The sequence below is a fragment of the Hoplias malabaricus genome, chromosome 6, assembly GCF_029633855.1.
Source record: "Hoplias malabaricus isolate fHopMal1 chromosome 6, fHopMal1.hap1, whole genome shotgun sequence".
Taxonomy (NCBI): Eukaryota; Metazoa; Chordata; class Actinopteri; order Characiformes; family Erythrinidae; genus Hoplias; species Hoplias malabaricus.
In genome coordinates, this window is record NC_089805.1 from 31109345 (window position 1) to 31131209 (window position 21865).

Consider the following 21865-nt stretch of genomic DNA (forward strand, 5'->3'; position numbering starts at 1 on the left):
TCGCAGTCACACAGCTCCAAGGGCCTGGAGGTTGCGGGTTCGATTCCCGCTCCGGGTGACTGTCTGTGAGGAGTTGGTGTGGTAGGTGGATTGGTGACTCAAAGTGTCCGTAGGTGTGAATGTGTGTGTGTGTGTGTGTTGCCCTGTGAAGGACTGGCGCCCCCTCCAGGGTGTATTCCTGCCTTGTGCCCAATGATTCCAGGTAGGCTCTGGACCCACCGCGACCCTGAATTGGATAAGCGCTTACAGATAATGAATGAATGAATGTTTGCGATGCATTTCAGGTGTTTACTAAGTTCAGCCTGGAACTGGAACGGTGGCATTATTGAAAACATTATAGGAAATGAATCATTTAATGTAATATAGATCTTATAGTGCCGTACTTTGCAAAGTTTAACAACGTACATTAACGTTCAGACTTAGTTTAATCTTAATTAGAGCACTTTAGTATTTAGTAGTATCTCCTATCCCCGTGTGAAATAAAAAGGTTGAATTTCAAGTGGCTTCTCATAATTCTAGCGTATTTTTTGAGTTCATATCTTCGCCTGTCATTGCGAGTCTCACCGTGTGCACTAGGTAGGGAACAGGGAAGTGTAAGTGGTTTTGGGACTTGGTGCTCGAGTCGTCACGGTTCCCACAGTGCTTTGCTGCTCTCCGACATCGAACATGGCGTCGAAGGCATCAGGTAATAAAGAACGTTATTGTTAAATGTTTTGGATATACCATGGTATGAGGAGTGTATGATTGTGGTGGTGTTGTTTGTGTGTGTGCTGTATATTCTCTCAGTCCATGTTCAGAATGTGTGTGTGTCCCGTTGTCTCTCTCCTTGGACATTAGCCCCGTGTCCTCTACGATCCGTCCCCTGTAGGAGCAGCGTCCCTGACGGACACGGAGCGTTTCAGATTCGTCAGTCGGTGGAGTTTATCCTGTAACATATGGGTTCACGAAATATTTGGGATTTACCGCAGTATAAGATTGAAATCCGATACTCATAACTGTATACTGCCTTATCAGTCTGTCCGAGCACCGCTCCACCATTAGAAGTGTGTTTATCAGTGTAGCCTGTGTAGTGTGGCAATGTGCAGTTTTGGACACAGCCGTCGTATTACAACGTTTCCCACTGAAAGTGACTTCCTCGGATCTCTGTCTTCTATCTGTCTGTCTTTCTAATTCTCAGTCTGATTATCATCAACTTTCTCTGTATCCTTTTCTGTTAAGTTCTCATTCTTTCTTCCCCCACACTAACCTTTTTTTCTCCAGATGTTTGTTTAACTTCTTCTGTTAATTAAAATGTACACATATTTGAGCCTGGCCATCTTGTTAGCAATTGTTTTGTATGCTTGTTTCAATCAAGCCTCCCAGTGAGGTACATCCTAAGTGTTGAGAAGTTACTATAGTGCAGGGTTGCTGTAAGAGCATGCTAACATTAATGCCAGTGTATTCTGCTGAAGGTCAGTTGCATCCTAGTATAAGTGAATGGCTAAAAGAAAAAAGTTAGGATGTCCCTTTTGCCCACATACTCTCTGTGACACATGGTTGATGTTCTAATAGGTTTTCTTCTTTTAGTTTTGCACTGGGGCATGCTTTACTGTATAGTTCTTATGTGTGCCACATTTTGCTCTCTATATGAAACATTATCTTTGCTTTCTTCTCCCAGCAGTGGCAAGCAGCAGGCTTTTTCTGGGCTTTAAGAAGTGGTACTACAATGCATGTGGATTTAACAAGCTTGGTCAGTAAAATTTACTTTTCTATAAAAACAAATAAGTAAATAAAAGTGTTAAGTTGTTTTTACATTCTGTCATATATAGATGAGGTTTTTAACCTTTGACCCCTGTCACATGATTCTAAACCGTACAGGTCTAATGCGAGATGACACTATCTATGAGAACATGGATGTGAAAGAGGCTATTCGTCGCCTTCCAGAGCCAGTCTACAATGATCGCATGTTTCGCGTCAAGCGAGCCCTTGACCTGTCCATGAAGCAACAGATTCTGCCAAAGGACCAATGGACAAAATTAGAGGAGGTAAGGATGCACTCAGTATCTCTAGAATAATTTTGTAAATTCATCCATTCATGGTTTGTAACCGGTTATTCGCTTCAGGGTCATGGTGGGTCCGGAGCCTACCCAGAGATGATTTGTAAATGATTTATTTTAATGTTCTGCTCTTTTTTTTTTGGTCCATGCTATTTATGACTACAGTGTTAGTGTGATTTCATTTTATTTTAAGGAATTGTGTGTAGCATATTCTCAAATGACATTTTTTCATATTTGCATAGACGACTTAGCCTGTGGAACAATATTGTCACATGACTGAAAATTGCTTCCCCCTTGTCCACCTTGTAGGATGTACCTTACCTTACACCCTACCTAAAGGAGGTTATCCGTGAAAGACAAGAGAGGGAAGAATGGCAGAAGAAATAGAATACACAGGAGGAGGAGAAAACCACCTGCTCTTTGGTGTAGTGTCTTGTATTTAAGATAATGTTTATGAATTGTGAAGCCCCTGTACTTATTAAATTTTTTCTTTCAAATACCTTTCTCTGTGTTTTTTTCTGTATAAGTTTTTAACATAAACATTAAAATAAATATTTTTTTAAATTAAATCTTTATTTCAGGGAGCTACACTTCACTAACACTTCATGTCAATGCTTTAAAGATATTAAAGATATATTTATATACAATTTACTTACAAACAAACAGTTGCTATCAAAAAATGTCCATTGTTTAATGCAATTCAGTTAAAGTAGTTTATATAAATGTCATAAAATGTAGCTTTTAAACATTTTTAGAAATCTAGAATAATTTTTATTAGTTGTGTTCACAATCATGATATAAGTCCATTTGAAACCTTAAAATTCAGTGCTATTTTGCAGTTAGAAATGTAACAGAAGCTTTGTATAGGCTTAATGGCAGTTCCTCTGTTTATATTATATTAAAATCACAAATGTGGCTTTTGGTTATTTTTTGAGACTTGTGAGCACTAGAAATAACACCATACAAATAGTACACCATGAAAATTATTGTTACTATTTTGTTTTTATAGGTTCACACATAAAATGTTAAAAGTTCCACACATTCACTGCTTCATATTTTCTTCTCTCCGTTCAGTGACATTTGTTACAGTCTCTATGAAGTTTCCTATGACATTATTAAAGGAGTGCAGCATGGAAACCCCAAGCTCGTTACTTGTCTCGTGGATGTCAGGATCATAGATGCCCAAAAGTGGTGTGCATACTTCAATATAGCTTTTGCCAGCTCTTTCCAGGATTCCTACCAGTTCTCTCCTGGCTTGGTGGAACTTCTCTTGATCATACTTCTGCAGTGTGGAATCATCCAGAGGGTATGTTGCATCTTCAGAATAACAGTCTCTGGGCACAGGCAGCTCTATATACCTGATAAGAGTAGTATGTTCTATGAAACAAATCATTTAATCATTTACATACTTCATATCAAATAATAGTTACTGTTTTCTTAATTAATAAGAAAAATAAGTAAATATAATGGATATGGACCTGTTTTGAAGGTAAAAAGCATAGAATACTGCCCCTTAAGAACAGACAGAGGTGGATTTACTAGCTGTATGTTTTACCTCAGTGCTAAGTAGCCTTGTGCCAGCATGTTGAAGAGGTGGCGGAGGGCAGGAGTTGTCAGTGGGTTCCCCAAGATCTTCAGCTCCTGTAGGCCATGGCATGGAGCTAGAGCATGAATCAGGAGATCCAGATTCTCATCAGCCAGGCCACACTCCTCCAAGCCCAGACTTGTGAGAGTGGCCGAACAGCGATGCAGCAGCTTGCAGAAGGTATTGGGAAAGAGCTCAGCCACCTCATGGCCACTCAGGTCCAGCTTTATTAGGAATTCACTGTGCAGGCTGTTAGCCAGGTAGGCCATGTCCACTGGGCTTAGGCAGCAATTAGCCAGTTCTATACACTGCAGTGGAGTGTTCAAAGGACTGGTACAATGGAAAGATAAGAGTTTCCTTAGGAAAATAATACATAATCAAGGCACATTAATTAATGGAATAAGAACATTTTATTTTTTCCTTGGTATGACCCTCAGACTAGTTCACAAGACCATGAGCTTTTCTTCCTTCTAAAAGCATTTTGAATGGTGTTTGCAAATCTCTTTCATATACAGGTGCATCTCAATAAATTAGAATATCATCAAAAAGTTAATTCATCTCAGTATTTCAGTTCAAAAAGTGAAACTCATAGATTCATTACAAACAGAAAATTAGAATATTATATAAGGCCAGTTTAGAAAATGATTTTTAATGCAGAAATGTTTGCCTACTGAAAAGAATGTACAGTATATGCACTCAATACTTGGTCAGGGATCCTTTTGTATGAATTACTGCATCAATGCGGTGTGGCGTGGGCGCGATCACTCTGTGACACTGCTGAGGTGTTATGTAGGCCCAGGTTGCTTTGATAGTGGCCTTCAGCTCGTCTGCATTGTTGGGTCTGGTGTCTCTCATCTTCTTGTTGACAATGCCCCATAGATTCTCTATGGAGTTTAGGTCAGGCGAGAGTGGTGGCCAATCAAACACAGTGATACTGTGGTTATTACTTTTGGCAGTGTGGACAGGTGCTAAGTCCTGTTGGAAATCCACATCTCCATAAAGCTTGTCATCAGAGGGTGCATGAAGTGCTCTACAATTTCCTCGTAGACAGCTGCATTGACTTTGGACTTGACAAAACACAGTGGACCAACACCAGCAGATGACATGGCTCCCCAAATCATCACTGATTGTAGAAACTTCACACTAGACTCCAGCAGCTTGGATTGTGTGCCTCTCCACTCTTCCTCCAGACTCTGGGACCTTGATTTCCAAATGAAATGCAAAATTTACTTTAATCTAAAATCAAGACTTTGGACACTGAGCATTAGTCCAGTCCTTTTTCTCCTTGGCCCAGGTAAGACACTTCTGGTGTTGTCTCTGGGTCATGAGTGGCTTGACACAAGGAATGTGACAGTAGGACTCCAGCAGTCCACTCCTTGTGAATCCCAGCAAAATTTTTGAATGACCTTTTCTTGACACTGCTTTCAAGGCTGTGGTTGTCCCTGTTGCTTGTGCACCTTTTTCTACCACACTTTTCCTTCCACTCACCTTTCCATTAATGTGCCTGGATACAGCAGGAGGGTGTCAATGACATCTGTCAAGTCAGCAGTATTCCCCATGATCGTGTAGCCTACTGAACCAGACTAAGGGACCATTTTAAAGGCTTAGGAAACATTTGCAGGTATTTTTCTGAGATAATGACTTTTGGGTGTAATTCATAATCATCAACATTAAAAGAAATAAACGCTTGAAATAGAACTTTCTGTTTGTAATATCTATATATGAGTTTCACTTTCTTAATTGAATTTCTGAAATTAACTTTTTTAAAGAAACTTTTTGATGATATTCTTATTTGTTGAGATGCACCTGTATATTTAACCATTTTCTGTTTCTTCACATGCTGTATTTTGACTGTTATTTTAAGAGGCAACTACTAAGCTGTTTGTACATAGACTTGGCCACCAGGGATGTGATCTGGCCTACTTGTAGCTTTGGCATGGAGCAGCTGTCACATTCTAGCAGCCAGGGAGAATAAACAGAATATTGTCCTATCCCAAATCAGTGATCAAGGTGACACGCCACATGCTATCTTTAAAAGTAGGAAAAAACTACACAGACTAATTCATTACTGACTGCATAAATAGTCTTGTTTACAGATGCCTCTACAGCTACAGTGTTAGCATTAAACTGGGCCTATGTCAAAGCCTGTTTCCAACGCACTTTTATTTCCCTTTGTGAAATGTCTAGTTTCCTGGACACTGTGATTTCACAGGCACTGTGTTTTCTTTTTGTCCTTTTGGAAATCACCCTATATTCCTAGGATCCTGTATATTCAGATTGAAATTCTGTTTTATTTCACTTGTTTTTGAAGGATGAACATGTGTATGTGTTCACAATGCTGGAAACTTGAAAAGAGGATTGTAACACTCTCCACTCACAACAGCTTTAACTGCAGAGTTAATACCATTAAATAAATACTAGATAACATATGATATGTTTACACCTGAATTTAGGGACTGAATTATTAAAGGATCACAGTGGAAATAATGCAACAGCCTTCACTATTGTGTGATGCTTCCACTGTTGGAGAAAACAAGACCCCCTGAATTGCAGCACACTTGCACCAGCACACACAATCAAGGGGTGAGGCTGCAAGTGTAAATAATGGGACACAATTTAAGTTCTCATGGCTCCATTGCTTAGCAAGACAAGTTCCTCAAGTTTCCAAAGGAACCGTAGGTACATTACACCTATGCATTCATGCATGTGCACTACTCCAAAGATTGTATAGGACACACTGCTAAAGTGCATTAACTATTTCATTAATTGAAGGACATTGGTACTCCGTACGTTTAAAAGACAGTGTCTCATTCCAGTTTAAAAGTTTGATTAACAATAATTATAGCCTTCATTTTTTCGTACCCACCTCAGAAGTTTGCGCAAGTGTCCTGTGAGTGTTGAGAAGCCTAGGTAGAGCTCCCTCAGCTCCTTCATCTTACTCATGAGCTCTCCCAGCAGCCCCAGTTGGCCCTGGTCTTGTGGGCCCAGCCTGCGAATGTCCAGTGCCTGTGCAGGCAGAGTGAGGGAGCGCAGCTGGGGGAACTGCAACTGTGAGAACATCACCTCCAGGTGTGGTGCCTCTAGCCGCACATTGTGCACAACCTCCAGCTTCTGCAAACCCTGGGGCTCAGCCAACCGCAGCAGGTAGAAGAGGTTCTTAAGGGGCAGAGAGTCCACACGCAGGCCCATGCAGCGCACTTTCAATGGACAGTGGTTTAACAGGAGGAGAGCTTGAGACACTGTTTCATAGTTGCGTCCAGTCACAAAAGCCTCAAGCCTGACATCCACCTGCAGCTCAAAAGCAGATGCTGCTGACTGACCAGCCTGCATGGCCACCAGGGTTTCATAACACATGCGAGTGAGTAGGTCAGTGCGTGCCCAGCGGCCCAGTGTGCGTCTGCAGGGGCAGACCTGGCACTGAACGTCCTGCAGGCCCGTCAGATCAACTACACGCAGGACTTTGGCATAGGTTGTGGGAGCATGGAGTATGTAGTCCCTCAGACCGGTCAGCACGGCTGTGAGACAGAGTCTGCAGGTGCTGGAGGTGAGGTCAGTCTCACAGTCCACTGTCTTACCCAGCAGTCTGCGCAGGCTGAGTTCTGTTAGAGGCCACACAGCAACCAGGTCATGGAGCACCACTGCTGCTTCCTGCAGGTAACAGGCTTTAAACAGGATAGGGTACAAGTCGTAAGACAGACAACTAAGGTTCTTACTGGCAGTTGGGCCACTTAGAACAAAGCCTTCAGCTGCTAAGAACTTCAAGCTCTTCATGCCTCTTCTCAAGCCACACAAATTCTTCTACCAAAGTTCTTCAGAAAGGTGTCGGCCCTTTGGTGAAGTTACTGAAAGTTGTTGTTTCAGCCTTCGTCGTGAAGGCACGCATGTGAGCATGGGATGTGTGGATCTGCGTGCTAGAGTCTGAGTGTGAGGAGGTGGTAGCTGAGAAGGGTTTATTTTTAGAAGCAGCTGTCTCGTGACCTCAGGCAGAACCTGGCTCTTTAGCAGTTCAGTTTAGACATTTGACTAGCAGTTAGACTTTTAGACAGGAAGCAACACCTCTAACATGTCTGGGCTTATAAAATGATAAACACATACAGAGCGATCTTAGTACGTACTGAAACGTGAAAGCATTACCAGAATTTAGGAAAACATGTCCCACAATGAGCAATTAATGATATACCTGTTAATATGAAAGCCCATAAAAGTTGGATGTTAGTTTGATATCTTGTAAAAATGCCTACACCTCTCCTACACTGCCATTTTTCTCTATATAAATACAGACAGTGTTTAAATAAAGATAAAAATACTGCTTTATTTAAGGTTTTGTTACACTAACGCTGGTTTGGATGTATTCTTAAGATTTGAATAACAGCTAGGTTAGCAGTAAAGACTGGTTAAAACCGCAGGAATATACATTCTTCATATACATTTGTAGAAAACATGAACTGATTTAACATTCATTGAAACCAGTGAGACTGCTGTATGTAACAATGTTGGTTGCTTACAAATTTCCCTTTTTATACATGATTTACAGTGATATATTGAGTTGAAATACTCTAGATCAGAATATCTGCTGTCAGTATTATATTTGTAATTACATCATAAAATTTATTCAAACGCAGATTCCTGGAAAAGCTCTGTGCAAAAGTTACACAAGTCAATGTTATATTTTTCTGTCACTGTAATGCACAAATACACATTTTCAATATACAATTCTCACATATATTGTAAAAAACGAGTGGTTATTTAATAGAAAATCCTGAGAAAATTGTAATCAGTCTTTTGGGCTTTTAAGTAAAGAGTATTGGACTTAAACAGCGGTAGCACAATGACTACATTTTCCTAATATTGGGATTAGAATAGCAACAGCAATAGATTAGAAAATGTACCATCCTGAAATATTCCATGTACAAGCACATGGTGGCAGTAAAAGTCCATGTTAAACAACTGTGGTTTCAGATTAGCATGTTATGAACAAAATCTTTTCATACATTAATATATTTAGGGCATGAACTGCTGCATTCATATTTAGATAGATCAGTAATATGTTAATAATTTTATACATTTATAATTCCTTCATATGACACAAGTACAATTCATTATTTTACAAGGAGGAAAAGCAGGTTCTGGGCTTTGGAGAAAGTTTCCACATTGTGCAGATCAGGCTCAAATCAAACCCAATTGATTTCTCTCTCTTAAAAAGAAAGCAGTCAAGATGAGTAATAGTGGTGGTGATGGTGGTGATGATGATGTTCATGAAGGTGATGATGCTCATGCCGCTGAGCTACAGGAACCAACCCTGCAGGAGAAGTGCTTGTTCCAGGCTGCAGATCCCAATCCGGGCTGGGATGGGGCATCGAGTGTGAGAGTACATCTCTGGGCCTGATACGGACTCGTTTATTGTGGCTGTGCTGGGAGGGTTGTTGCTGCAGAGGGGGGTTGCTCCAGCTCACAGGCTGAGGGCTATGCAGTTTGCTGGGTTTACCCGTGGCCCCACTGGCCCCCATGGACTTGCTGCGGCTCCGGAGAGACCTAAGGAAAGAGATTCCACGACCACTGGACTTTCCTGGACTCCAGCTGTCTGTCTGAGGACGGCGAAGATGGACCAAGTGAACCCCATGATTCAGGCTCTCTTGACACTGATCCTCATTAGACTGAAGGGTGTTATCTAAAATTGGTGGAGATGGGTGTGAAGAAGAAGAATCACTCAGAAAGTTACCTCACAAAATTTTTCTTCAATTGTTCCAATATATTCCCATATATACAGAACCATCAATAAGAAAGCCAGGTCATATATCTACAGGGTAATCAAGCAGAGCTTAACAAGTTAAGAATCAGGTATGTGGACTCTACTGCTATGCTAAGTAAGCATATCCTCACTGTTACAAAAAGGGTTGTATTCTAAAGATTTCTTTTCTAAATTATTGATCCATAAGTCAAGAACATGACATACAAAATAAAGGTATGGTAGTGGAGCCAACAGTAAGGTCATTCTGGTACCTGCTTCAAATTTGGAAGTGTAGTTCTCAATCCCAGCCAGGTCTAAATAGTGGTTCCTGCGCTCTGTGTTCTCATCCACACGATAGAGCTTCCTCTCTAAATTGCCTGCAGGATCAGAAGTCTGTCCTCTGTCAGGGTCAAAAACAAAAGAAGAGTTGACAAAGTGCTTTTTTCATCACGCTATTCATGTTCCTTGGGTTTATTTTACTTGACTGTAGTATGTTGTTCTGAACTAATCAACTTTATATTTAATAAAAAATTAAAGCATTTCACCTGATTTTTGATAAATCTGATCCTAACCTTTGCCATTTTATATATTTGTACTTAAAAACAGTGTATTTATCAATTTAATGTCTTGAAGAAAAATAAACATTTTCAGTTTTCTTCATGGTGTTAACCATAATGAGGCTTCATCATTTAAATAGCTTTCTCCTGCATTCTGACGAACCGTATACAGCATGCTCCATAAATACAGGTGGACTATACTATTTGTAAAACTACAAATGGCTCCTCTATGGTCAGTGGAGCAGAGAGGATGGACAGTGAGTGTAGAACTGGTGTATGCTCCATGCATTATATTTAAATAAACTACTTGGTTGAGAATAAACTGGTTAACAGATGCCGTTAGTTGGTTAAGCTCAATTAGAGAGTGTGCATGGTTTCATGACTTGTTACTTAAAGTATGCACTGACCTGAGGTGTGAGGGATGGTTCTCCTCCAGCTGCTCACGCTTTTTCAGTGAATGCCTAAGATCTCGATCTGCAGCAGATTTTATAACCAGGTCAATCATATATATATATAATATATATCATAAATATATTAATTATTTATGTAACACCTTTATGTCAATAGGAATAAAAAAATCATGCAGTGACCCTTTTTACTGTGATATATTTCCATATCCCCACTGTTTCAGGAGCTGAATGTTTTGAAATAAGTGATAGTTGGGACTGGGAGTATAAGGAGTGAGGTACATGAATTATATTGTTGCTTAATATTATTTTCTTGCTTGCTTCTGCAGTGATGTAAATAAATTCTTTGAGGCATAAGGAAGATTACATTTTAATAATAAATCTTGCTGAAAAGAATCAATAACAAACTAATAATACATAATATTCATTTCAAGTTCAATTTGATTATATGTGCTACACTGAAAAACCTATGTACACTGAGATACAAAATACAACCAATGAAAAAAGAGAAAGATAAGACAGAAAAGAATACAAAATCTGAATATGAGGTGACATTAATAATGAGATACACTTAAAGGCAATGTCTACAACTATGGGGAAATGCTGATCTATGTTTTTTTTTTTTTTTTTTTATACGTACAGACGTTCAGAATGGGAAAAAATTAACGTGGAACTGTGTGCTTGAGGCGTAAATATCTTCAGATATCTTGTCTGATATCTGAAGGTGGCTAAAGTTTAACTGGTCTGTACATTTTTATTCAATGTTTAAATTACCACAGAAACTCATTTGTTACTCGAGTTGTTTAGTTTTGTAGTACTTTCGTTCTGTTTGCTTTCGTGCATTAAGCGCTCTCCAAAAGTTTCCTCCACAGCAAAAATAGGTCAATATTACCCACCTATGGAGAAGAAATAGAGCAATATCCTCATCTTGGTTCATGCTTTTCAAAGTTTGCAGTTCTATTCGTTGTTTAAAAACCTCCAGATGCTGTTTCTCTTCTGTGAGCAGAGAGAGAAACCCTAGCATACCGGACAGAAACGCTTTGTTTGTTTATTTTATTTATTCATTTATTTTATATTTACAGACACTGGGGCTTCATAAACACATTAGACCTGCAAACCAAATAAAAAGCTTTTTTTTAATAAAATAGTGAACATCTACTTTAAATGGAGTTTATTATTTTTTATTGCATGTATTATGCATATCAAACATTTTATTTTTTTCCATGTAGATAATTACCCAACTTAGCTCTGTAGGAATTTTTAAAAATTAATTTCCCCTTAAGCAACAGGGAGATCACTATTTTGATTTGATACCTTTGTCATTCACATTTTAATCTTACAATAGATTTGTCCATAGCTCAGTATATTGTTCCATACAGAAAATGCAAGGTGGGAACACTTGAGATTAAACACACCTCTCCTGTTGCAACTGGTTGAGGGCGTGACAGTCAGTTTCACACGTAGAGTTTTGCCGTTACTGAGTGCAGAATTCTTGACTGATGCCTCCACCACCTCACAGATTGTATGCATGAGGCTAGACATATCCTGTTCATAAACACACACAGTCTGAGACACTGTGGATCTTATCAAATTTATGCAGAAAAAAGGCAATGTAGCCTTTACCTCTTTAGTCACTCTGCCACTATTGTCAAAGTCATATAATGTAAACACCCACTCTTGTCGATTTTCATCCATCACAGATGTGTTACATTGCATGTCCTATTACAAATATGACAAGAAAATAAAATACCAAACAATGGTTGCTGTTATTCATTTAATGATCAGTGGCATAAAATTCAGATTATAAACCTCTTGAAGTTATGCATTTACCTCACTTTTCCCACTCCTCCTTGGGGTACCTTCATTTTCTAATGAAAGAGTGTGCTTGTGACTTTGGTGATCAGTTGCTCTCTCTGGTGGCAGGATTACTGTAAGGTCAAAGAGGTTAAATGTATACCAATAACAACAACAACAACAAACAAACGTGTTCCAAAAGCCCAATTAATGCCTTAAGGTTTAAATCTACATTCACTCTTCCCTGTTACTCAGTGTTGAGGGAATACATCGTCATTCTCACTGTCACTCACACTGTTATATGTCAGCACAAGCCAGTGGAAAAGATCCCCAAATTTATCTTGCATAATTTCAGCATTGGAGGAAATACATCCTTCATGACTTTATCTTGTGCCAGTGTCTGGCAACACTACAAAACTTCCTTAGCTTACCCTCCAGAGGGCAGTCATGATCCAAGAAGTGGTCATCCTTTTGTTCTACATCATATGTATCCTGAAGAAAAAAGTGAGGCAACAGAAAGAGGAAGCAAATAAAAGAACAGGATGAGCAAAGCCTTGAAACTATTCAGGGAAAGCAAACGTCTTCGACACCAGCCAGCCTATGTGGCAGAGGTGTTTGGATGAGAAAAGTAAGTCTGAACATCTGTAAAAATATGTCAAAGTATAGGTCATTGGCTACAGTTCTAGCCAAAGTATGCCAAAATGCAAACTGAACATATCTCAAGAACAATGCACACAGAAAACACACATCTTTGCCAAACTTATTTACATAAGTTAACAGGTCATTTCTTGGCGGTGGAGAGAATGAAACAAGATAAAACTTGATGTTTAATGAGGTCTGGAACATACATGATAGACACAAAACACACGATTCTCTTAGCTTACAATCAGCTATGAAGAAGTGTGTGTGTGTGTGTGTGTTGGGGGGGTGGACTTCATTCTTTACACTCCTGTGGTCTTGAGCACAATTGTTTCCAGACGTTTTGCACTGTTGATTTTAGTTGGAGGAAGTCGAGCGGCCTACAGTGCAAAACAGCTTGCCATCTTTGCTAATCTCTATCATAATTCACTCCATGTGCTGTTTAACCAGCACACAAGGGGATTCAAATTCCCTTTGGTCATCTCAGGGCTGAAAGATGACTCTTGAAGTAGTGTTATACAACACTGAGTGTGTGGTCTAGATACATGAAAGAAGGGCTGACCTGTCCATTACTGAACACAAGGGCCACATCAAGTGTTTCTGGGTTGGCTTGGTTGTTGAGTTTGTGGTCATGTAATAAAAGGCATGAAAGAAATCATAATAAATTCCTCAAGCTGTTTAGGAAAGACATCAGTTTCTCTTGTCTTCTAGACTAAACTGGAATTTGCTTCTAAGTCTTAAAAAAATTGCTGGTAGTAAGCTATTTAATATCATTCTAAGTTTTAAAAACATGCAGTTTTCAATCCAAATTCATGGATTATAGTGACAAATTTATAAATTATACGTACAGTAAAACACACACACACACACACACACACACACACACACACACACACAATCCCAATCAGCTGTAAAGATCACCACAGGCAAAGTACACATTGTTATTCTACCATGAATACCTACATGTTTTTAATGAACTTATTTGCTGCTGTTCTAAACTATCAGTGCATGCTCATTTAAATTATGAGGCATTGCAGCAGATACAATTCATCAACTAATACAAAATATGTAAAGTCAAGTAATGTTTTAGTATGTCCAACATTCACTTTAAGAGGCCAGTAATAGGAATATAGACAAGGGACAGGGTGGGGGAAGGGTAGGGATGAAAGAGAGATTATAACACAGAACTAGTCTTGCCAGTCTTTGCATCAGACCACGCCATAAAACTACATTCATTAAGCCACATACACACCAGGAAACGGTAACAAAACTAGCAATCTCATTTAAACTGAAATGTGCATAACATATGTTCTACATACATACATACACACACACACACAACTGCTTTGGAAGCAACTTCTAAAAAGAGAAGTACCAATGACCTGTGAAAACATCTGTCAAACATCTGAACTGCATCCACGTTGCCTCCCTTTTAAAATAATTATATAAATAAATAAATGAATAAAATAATTTTTACTTTACAAGACACGTATAAAGACATCAAGAACATAAAGCATTCATTACTCCGACAAGCAAAAACATGGTTGCAGTAGCAGCAGCTTTAGCTTTTTAATGTTATAAATATTAACACAAAAAGACCTTTGTCTCCAGCAAAATCACCAAGTCAAAAATGTAATACTTTTAAGAAGATAATAAGAATGACTCTTTTTAAAAATATCATTCTGACTATTTTTCTGCCTGTTATACATTGACATTTTTATTGCAAGTGTAGGAACAATTAAATCACCAAGCTATTGATGCATCAGGGTAAAGAGTGTCTGAATATAAACGGAACAGGAGAACAAAGCCCTGGTGCGGATGAGTGTGATGAGTGACCGGCCTTTCTGTCAGTGATTTCTCCCATCATCACAGCCAAGCCTTGGCCACGCTCTGCCTGCTCCTGGGCCTTTCATGTGAGCTCATGTTACAAGAGCAAGGGGGGCCTTTTCCTGCCCTGAGCTAAGTGTCGCGGGGCTGGCTGCCCCCCACCCAGGACTGCTTCTCCCCCACCACCCACCCTCACGGCTCTCTCGCAGTCATGGGAACAGTGGCCTGCTTTGTTCCCTCTCACTTCCTGTCACCAAACACCTGGATTGGAGCCTTATTACATGACAAGAAAGAAGAAATAATAATAATAAAAAAAATCCTGCCATGTCATTGCATCACCACTAAGTCAGGCAGGTTATGCTACGGTCAGTGCCGGAGCTACTGTAGTTGCACTTATGCTGAGATTAGAATCACTTGATTTTATCTTCTATGGTCATGCACTAAACCACCACAACCCCAACAGTGCTCTGCTTGCCATGTTCAGGCAAGTACGAGAGATAAACACAAATTGCCTTAAGGTCCTCAGTATATCTATTTCCCTCAATCCACTACTCAAAAAAAGATTTGATTAGACAAAACCTTGAATTACAGTCAAAATTCAAACAAAAGTTAAAGCTTTTGAGACTCTTTGTAGTTCACTGCATATTAAGCCTAAGCATGACATTGTGGTTTATGCCAGCATTCTCCAGGTCTGTCAAAGCAAACAGGTTTGCTGATGAATGGAGTCTTTGTTATTGCATTTAGTGAGTGTCTGCACTTCAACTATGAGTCAGATTTCTTTATGAAAGTGTTGAGGGGTGGCTTCAGAGCCCTGCAGTCCTGTAGAGAAAACGAATTTGACACTAATCTTTTATCTTGTATGTGTGTATGTATTACAATTTTCCATAAACCAAACAACATATTCCATATTATAAAGATTTTAAATAGTAGTCTCTAGTGGTAAACACCTATTTACCTTTTATAAATATTTGTTTGTACTCAGAGATCAGTGGCCACCCCTGTGGCTCTTGATGTAAGGCAAACATGTGTTACATGATGGCAGTGATACTTTAAGCCTGTTGCTTATTATTATTTTTTTTTAACTGGTCAAATAAACATGTTATGGTCACCTCCAGGCTTTCTCCCAGGCAGACAGAGTCATGGCTGAGTGACCGCGGCACACGCTACCCTCCCCCTGGCCTTTGATGTGAGGCTGGTAGCAGAAAAAGGGTGAAAGAGGGGATTCTTCCAGTTTCTCAGAGCAAACACTAGATGCTTTGAGCCTAGTGGCCTGGCCCCTAATAGTGTCCAGGGCTTTATGATCCAAGCTACAGGATGCTGACACAAAAGGGCAGTGTTATAATTAGAACCAGAGCACACACTAACCATTTCTACTCATCTCATGTAGATCATGAGATGTAGATAATTTGCAGGAAAATGTGCTGTATATAGCAAAATTGGGATGAACGTGTACTTCTAGTATTTGGGTAATTTATTACAAAATTAACCTCACTGCACCGCTGCTAAAATTTGTGCTATTTAATAAAATTGTAATAAACTATGTATTAGGCTGTTAACTGATCCTTAAAAAAACATAAGCTTCAGAGTGAATTTCAAAGAGGAAGTAGTAGTACGTTTCAGCATGATATTTGCTGAGTTAATTTGTAGTGCAGTTTTATTGGGTGTAGTCCTACTCTGTTATTGCTGCTGTTTTAAACCTGTTTTCTTGTAGAACAGTCTTAGACATTAACTGGTTAAACTCAACTCTAAAATATGACATTGATACATATGTTCTACCACAGATATCACCTCAATCACAGATATTCAATTGCACTTCTTTTAACTTTTTTTTTATACACTGCTCTGCTGGTTTTGTCCTGTTTTCTCACATTCCTCATAGTTTAAATTCCAGTTGTATAATCTATACTTGTTACAGGAAGCACAACCTGTACTACTATCATAGGATGGTCATTGTATTCACTGTAAAATACTTTACCAACAGTCCGTTAAAGAATGCAGAATTATACATTTGCTTTGTGATGACAATGCTAAGATTTTAGGAAAACAAAAATGCCATCCTATGTTTTAACACCAAAGCATCTTCTTTGGTACCAGTATTGACAGGCAAAACTGTATACATCATTTTATCATATTCTATTTAATTCTTTCCTATTCTATTCGCATCAGCCATGGTTCAAGTGACTCAATACATGTAAAAATCACCAACAGCAAAACAACAAATTAGACATTTAATGAGATGAGTTGAGTCACAAAAAAAATCCTCACTAACCCCAGGCCTCTCATCCCATCTCCCCCAGTCCACCCATCTAGATTTCTTAAGTAGTCTCCCACAAACCTTCATCATGCCACTCCTCCCACTAACTACACCTCCTTCTTCCTCTTCCAACCACTTCCCCCCATTTTCCCAGGACAGCCCCTCTCTGTTTTCAAAAACAGTACCAGATGTGCGGTGGGGTTGTGCTCAAAGACCCTGCTCCTCTGGCTGTCAGCCATATGCATTTCACACTGTGATGAAGGTTCCAGGCTCTACTCAGAGAATGAGAGAGAAAGTGAGAGGAAAAAGCCCCTTCCCAAAGACCATTAAACATCTTAGCTTGTCTGCATATAGTTAAGTGCAGATGGTAATGAGTTTAGGCTGGGAAGCTGAAGTTGGACTGAAAACAGTATCTGATTCATTAGTGGAAATTTTCTAAGCTTCATGTAGTATTCAGTCTTAAAAAAGCAGTTAAACTTCTCCCAAAAAAAAAAAAAAAAAGACTCGAAAGGCTCATTCGTGTCTTATGGGACACATTGGGGAAATCTTGGAAGCTTAATTTGAGCAGAATGCTGCAAGACCACCCAATCACTTACTGTGGTAAACGAGGGCAACCAACAAAATGATAGCCTTTAAGAACAATTTCTTGTGTAACCCCAAGAAAATTGTACCAGTCTGTGGCCTTGGGTTCTACACACCATTCAGAAAGGAGACAGATTCAGTCAACTTACAAAAAAAAGCTTAAATACCAGAGCTCAATGATAAGAGTGGTACATACACACACACACATGCTAAACTCTACTTTGGACCTTGATTTGGATATATCACATTCCTGAAATCTTTCAATAGCTTGTGGAGCAGAGGAAAACTTTTTCATGAGTAAAATATATTGTGACATACTGAATATACCGCACATATACTGTGATGAGTGTGATGGAGTTACAGCTTTTGAGTAATTAAAAAAAAAAACAATAATATTTCTCTTAGGACAGGAAATGTTTAATTCCAGTTTAAGCTGTATCTGTCACCCCAGACGGACATCTAAGCTTTCATTCTTACATTTAGAACAAACAAACGCATGCTTGTGTATCTCTGAGTGTGGGTGTGTATGTGTAGCACAAGTTGCACTATGTGTAAAAAGTTTTCTGTGAATTATCGATGACCCTCACAAAGGCAAGAGCACAGAAGCAGGTGTATATTCATTTAATAAGGACATATTCCATAAAAACCTAAATACTGATCATCATAATACAGCAAAATACATCACGTGGGGCAGTGCCTACCTGCTTGTCTCTGATGGTGTCCAACTCTCTGCGGCAGATAAACGGACTCGTTGAAAATGTGCCACCTTAAAAAAATAATAAAATGTAAAAAACTGGAAAAACCACCTGAGCATCAAGGTACATCTACCACAAACTTAATGCACTTTACTGTAACTGTTTAACGTACCCTCTGGACTCTCCCTGCGTTTACAAGCTAAAAGACAAACAAAAAAATGAAAATGGTTTAATATAAGGAACATAAAACCTCTTCATAGTTCAAAAGTCATGTGTATGTTTTTCATATTCGACATATTCTCGGCACAACCACAAAAACACTTACCATGTTTCGACTGAAACGTTCCCATGTTACCACTTTTTAATCCAGGTATTTTGTTACTGAATTATCCTCTTAGGAAAAGCTGAGAGACTCTCTTTGCCTTGACTGGCAGAAGAGGACTGAAAGGACCACATTGCTTTTAAATTGATCCATGTGCTCCAGGAATATTGCAGAGTGAATTGTTGCTGAAGCCCTCGGCTAATCTTTATCTCTGAGGGAAAAAAACGAGAGCCGAAGGTTGCGCGTGCGCTTTATTTTCTTTTCATACCCGTATTCTGACAAGCCCCGCCTCCCTCCTCAGGCCTGGCCAATGCCCGCGCAACACAAGGAGACCTTACAAACTAATGTCAACCGTTTTTACAATCAGATAATCTATTAACGTCCTGACCACCTCCAATAAAGACATCCTCCAGTGGAAATAAAGATTTTTACACCGTTAACACGTCTCTGTGGTCTTTATTTTATTCTAGAAGACGTCACTGGCCAAATTAAAGTGCTGGAAAACTGTTGGTAATTTCCCTTTCAGTAAATTTACCCCCAAATCTACACAGTTCGACATGTATTGCTACTTAGAAAAACAAGAGAAAATGTACCCCTCCAGTGAAAATCAAGTTTGTAACCACGTTAACGTGCCCATTTTGTGTTGTATATACACTAGAAAAGCATTTTTGCTTTAAAATATTTGTGATGCCCCCTCCAGGGTGTTTTCCACCTTGCGTGCAGTGATTCCGGGTGGGCTCCGGACCCACCACGACCCTAAAACTGATAAGCGGTTACAGACAATGAATGAATGATCCTCCTTCACTTGCAAGGCAAGCTGAAGGCATTCTATGGACAAATTGAATATTCATAGAGCCATGCATATTTAATGAAGGCAAATTTGCAGAGTTTGCATCTAGGCCACATAAAATATGAGGGTTATTATCAATCTATCTACCTATCTATCAATTTATTTATAAATATCTTCTAAGTATACATACTGGAACACACTAATCCTAGTACAATAATCTTATCGCATACCTACAACAGGCACCTTAACATTATTAAATCACATGTTTCAAAATGCATACGTTATACAACTCTTAGTCAAGGCAGGTGGAATTATTAAATGATCCTGAAGATCTGACATTCTTACTACAAAACTAGAATACTCAAGAGTTTTATTACAAAACTGCTTTGCAACATTTTAGCAATTAATGAGACTTAATGAAACAATTTTCTCTTAAAAAATTAAATTATTAACAATATAGCAATACCTCTTAGAATGTGTGAAGCCCAATCTAACAATGGTTGTTTAAACCTGGAAAGAGTCAGTCTCTGCTATGACGATACCACTGGACAGAATTTATCAGTAAAATTTTAAACCATGATGTAGAGGCGTGGATAAGAATATGTCCATGATACACCATCACAGGGAGATCGTTGGAGCATGCTAATGCACAGTAAGCTGCAGTTCTTATAACTTGTGTAAGTACTGTGTACACATCAGTCGAATGGGCAGACTCTTGTGACACCAATAATGCAAATCAGTACTCTAAAATGTACGACTACTGAATTAAAAAAAAAAAAATTATTCCATACATGAGATCACTTCTTCGCAAAAAAAAAAAAAAAAATTAAAAAAAAAAAAAAACAACTGTGGTGCCACAAAGCCTGAAGAGCTTGTTGTCCCTTTCAGAACAAGACCAAATTTGAGTCTTTCCGCCAATCCAGTGAGGGAGGCGGCCTCACTCTACAGCCAATCAGGGAAAGCACCCTTTTTCCAACTTAAGGCCTTAAAGGGGAAGAGCACTGGGTTGGGTTTGTATCAGAATAAATCTAGGTGAGTCAGAATTTTTACCTGTTTAGTGAGGGTAAAAAGACATTTGGAGAGGTGCATGAGATTAGTCAAGGAAGGTAAAAAATTGTGATAAAATATTTTTGCCATATCGCCCACCCCTACCATGATGTGCATTTATTTTTAACAAAGTTATTGTTATGAAATACCTAGTGCTAACACCTGAATTTGTTATATTTTTTGTATTACAGCTATTTTCAGCATGGCTGCTCCCTGTGTATAACACCACCTCCCTGGATCCTTAAAACGTTAATTCTGGGAGTATTCCAGAATTATGCATTTTAATGTGTATGCACTGTTTTATGTTTGCACTAGCTTTGCACTAGTTGCACTTTAATGTTGTGTATTGTTTTATGTTTTATGTCTTTTGCACTTTAATGTGTGTGCACTGTTTTATGTTTGCACTAGTTGCACTTTAATGTGTATTGTTTTATGTAGCACCTTGGTCCTGGAGGAACGCTATTTCGTTTCACTGTGTATTGTAAACACTGTATACTGCTGAAATGACAATAAACTTCTTGAACTTGAACTATTCAAAGATTTTTTTCATGTAAGATGTATTTTATAGAACAAAACATAGAAAAAGATCACTTATATTAAAATCTGCTGTTCCTGTAAACCCAGGCATTAATTTTTTAACCTTATTAATGAAACGTAGTTACACAAGAATGTTCCTTTTGAGAAAAAAAAAAAAAACTAAATCCATAACAGTACAGAGGGTACAGTTACTACACCATAATTCTGTTAAATAGAACATTGGTAATGCAGGTCCAGGATTGAATTAAGGAAGCATGGAAGAATGGACAGACAGACAAGGGGGTGAAAAGATTGTGGAATAGATTAAAGAATTAAAGGTTGGAGTTATAGACGTACATGTGATAAGTATAATAATTGTGTAACAAGATCACTCATTTTGCTCTGTGGAATGCAGTCAGGGACAAAAGAAGGGTGAATAAAAATTGGAACATAATGAGGGATACAAGCATTTGAATGTGATCCTTAACTTCGGTCCTGCAGACCAATCAATGCTATGTTGTTTTGTATATTCCCCACACCAGTATCAAAGAGACATAAAACAAATAAGTGGACATTAAGTGCCATTCCCTCATTTCTCTGCTCTTGTTTTCACATGGGTCCCTTGTTTTTTCTGCTCTTGTTGTGTTTCACGGTTTAATCCCTTTCTTGTGCTTCTGCATAAAAGCATGTGAGCGGAGATAATCGTATAGAGGGGAGGTACAATTCACTTTCTGATATCAGGTGGCTGATTAAAACAGGACCAGATCAGAATAGTTGCTGAATGTCATGTTTACTGACCTAAATAGCGGAAGTCTTCAAAGCCAGGATTTTACAACGGGTGGCCGGTATGACACTATACCAGACAGGTGCATTAGCAGTTGTAGCTATAGTGTAATACCAGCTAGCCAGTTTACTATCAAAGTCTGGAACCTGCATTCAAGGTCTCTCTGCCCAAATGTATGTACACATATACTGAAAAATGTGTCCCCTTAAAGATCAAGGTGAACAGTAAAGTACACCATCAGGCAAATGGAAATATCAGGAGAATAACACCCATCTGCAATTGTACACAGATAGCCTAGCCAA

The 21865-nt window shown here is 38.9% G+C and overlaps 3 protein-coding genes across 6 annotated transcripts; 1 reads left to right on the forward strand and 2 right to left on the reverse strand.

Moving 5' to 3' along the window:
* Window positions 1-536: 536 nt before the first annotated feature.
* On the forward strand, window positions 537-2528 carry uqcrb (ubiquinol-cytochrome c reductase binding protein). 4 transcript variants are annotated; one of them, XM_066675116.1, is made up of 4 exons: window positions 537-685; window positions 1658-1729; window positions 1858-2024; window positions 2346-2528. In XM_066675116.1, the coding sequence occupies exons 1-4, from the start codon at window positions 667-669 to the stop codon at window positions 2421-2423; spliced, it is 336 nt and encodes a 111-aa protein (XP_066531213.1). In that variant the 5' UTR covers window positions 537-666; the 3' UTR covers window positions 2424-2528. The 4 variants fall into 4 exon arrangements, with proteins under 4 accessions (XP_066531213.1, XP_066531212.1, XP_066531214.1 ...); XM_066675115.1 differs by lacking the exon at window positions 537-685 and adding an exon at window positions 728-906; XM_066675117.1 differs by lacking the exon at window positions 537-685 and adding an exon at window positions 790-928.
* Window positions 2529-3078: 550 nt separating this feature from the next.
* lrrc14b (leucine rich repeat containing 14B) lies at window positions 3079-7392 on the reverse strand. The gene is made up of 3 exons (XM_066673590.1): window positions 6488-7392; window positions 3592-3951; window positions 3079-3394 (listed from the first exon to the last, which is right to left on the reverse strand). The coding sequence occupies exons 1-3, from the start codon at window positions 7390-7392 to the stop codon at window positions 3079-3081; spliced, it is 1581 nt and encodes a 526-aa protein (XP_066529687.1).
* A 552-nt stretch (window positions 7393-7944) lies between these two features.
* On the reverse strand, window positions 7945-18627 carry LOC136700091 (protein naked cuticle homolog 2-like). Its single transcript, XM_066675307.1, has 10 exons — window positions 18430-18627; window positions 18277-18303; window positions 18111-18175; window positions 12539-12599; window positions 12144-12241; window positions 11937-12032; window positions 11729-11858; window positions 10314-10380; window positions 9622-9749; window positions 7945-9289 (listed from the first exon to the last, which is right to left on the reverse strand). Exons 1-10 carry the CDS (start codon window positions 18452-18454, stop codon window positions 8832-8834), a joined length of 1155 nt encoding a protein of 384 aa, XP_066531404.1. The 5' UTR covers window positions 18455-18627; the 3' UTR covers window positions 7945-8831.
* Window positions 18628-21865: the final 3238 nt, after the last annotated feature.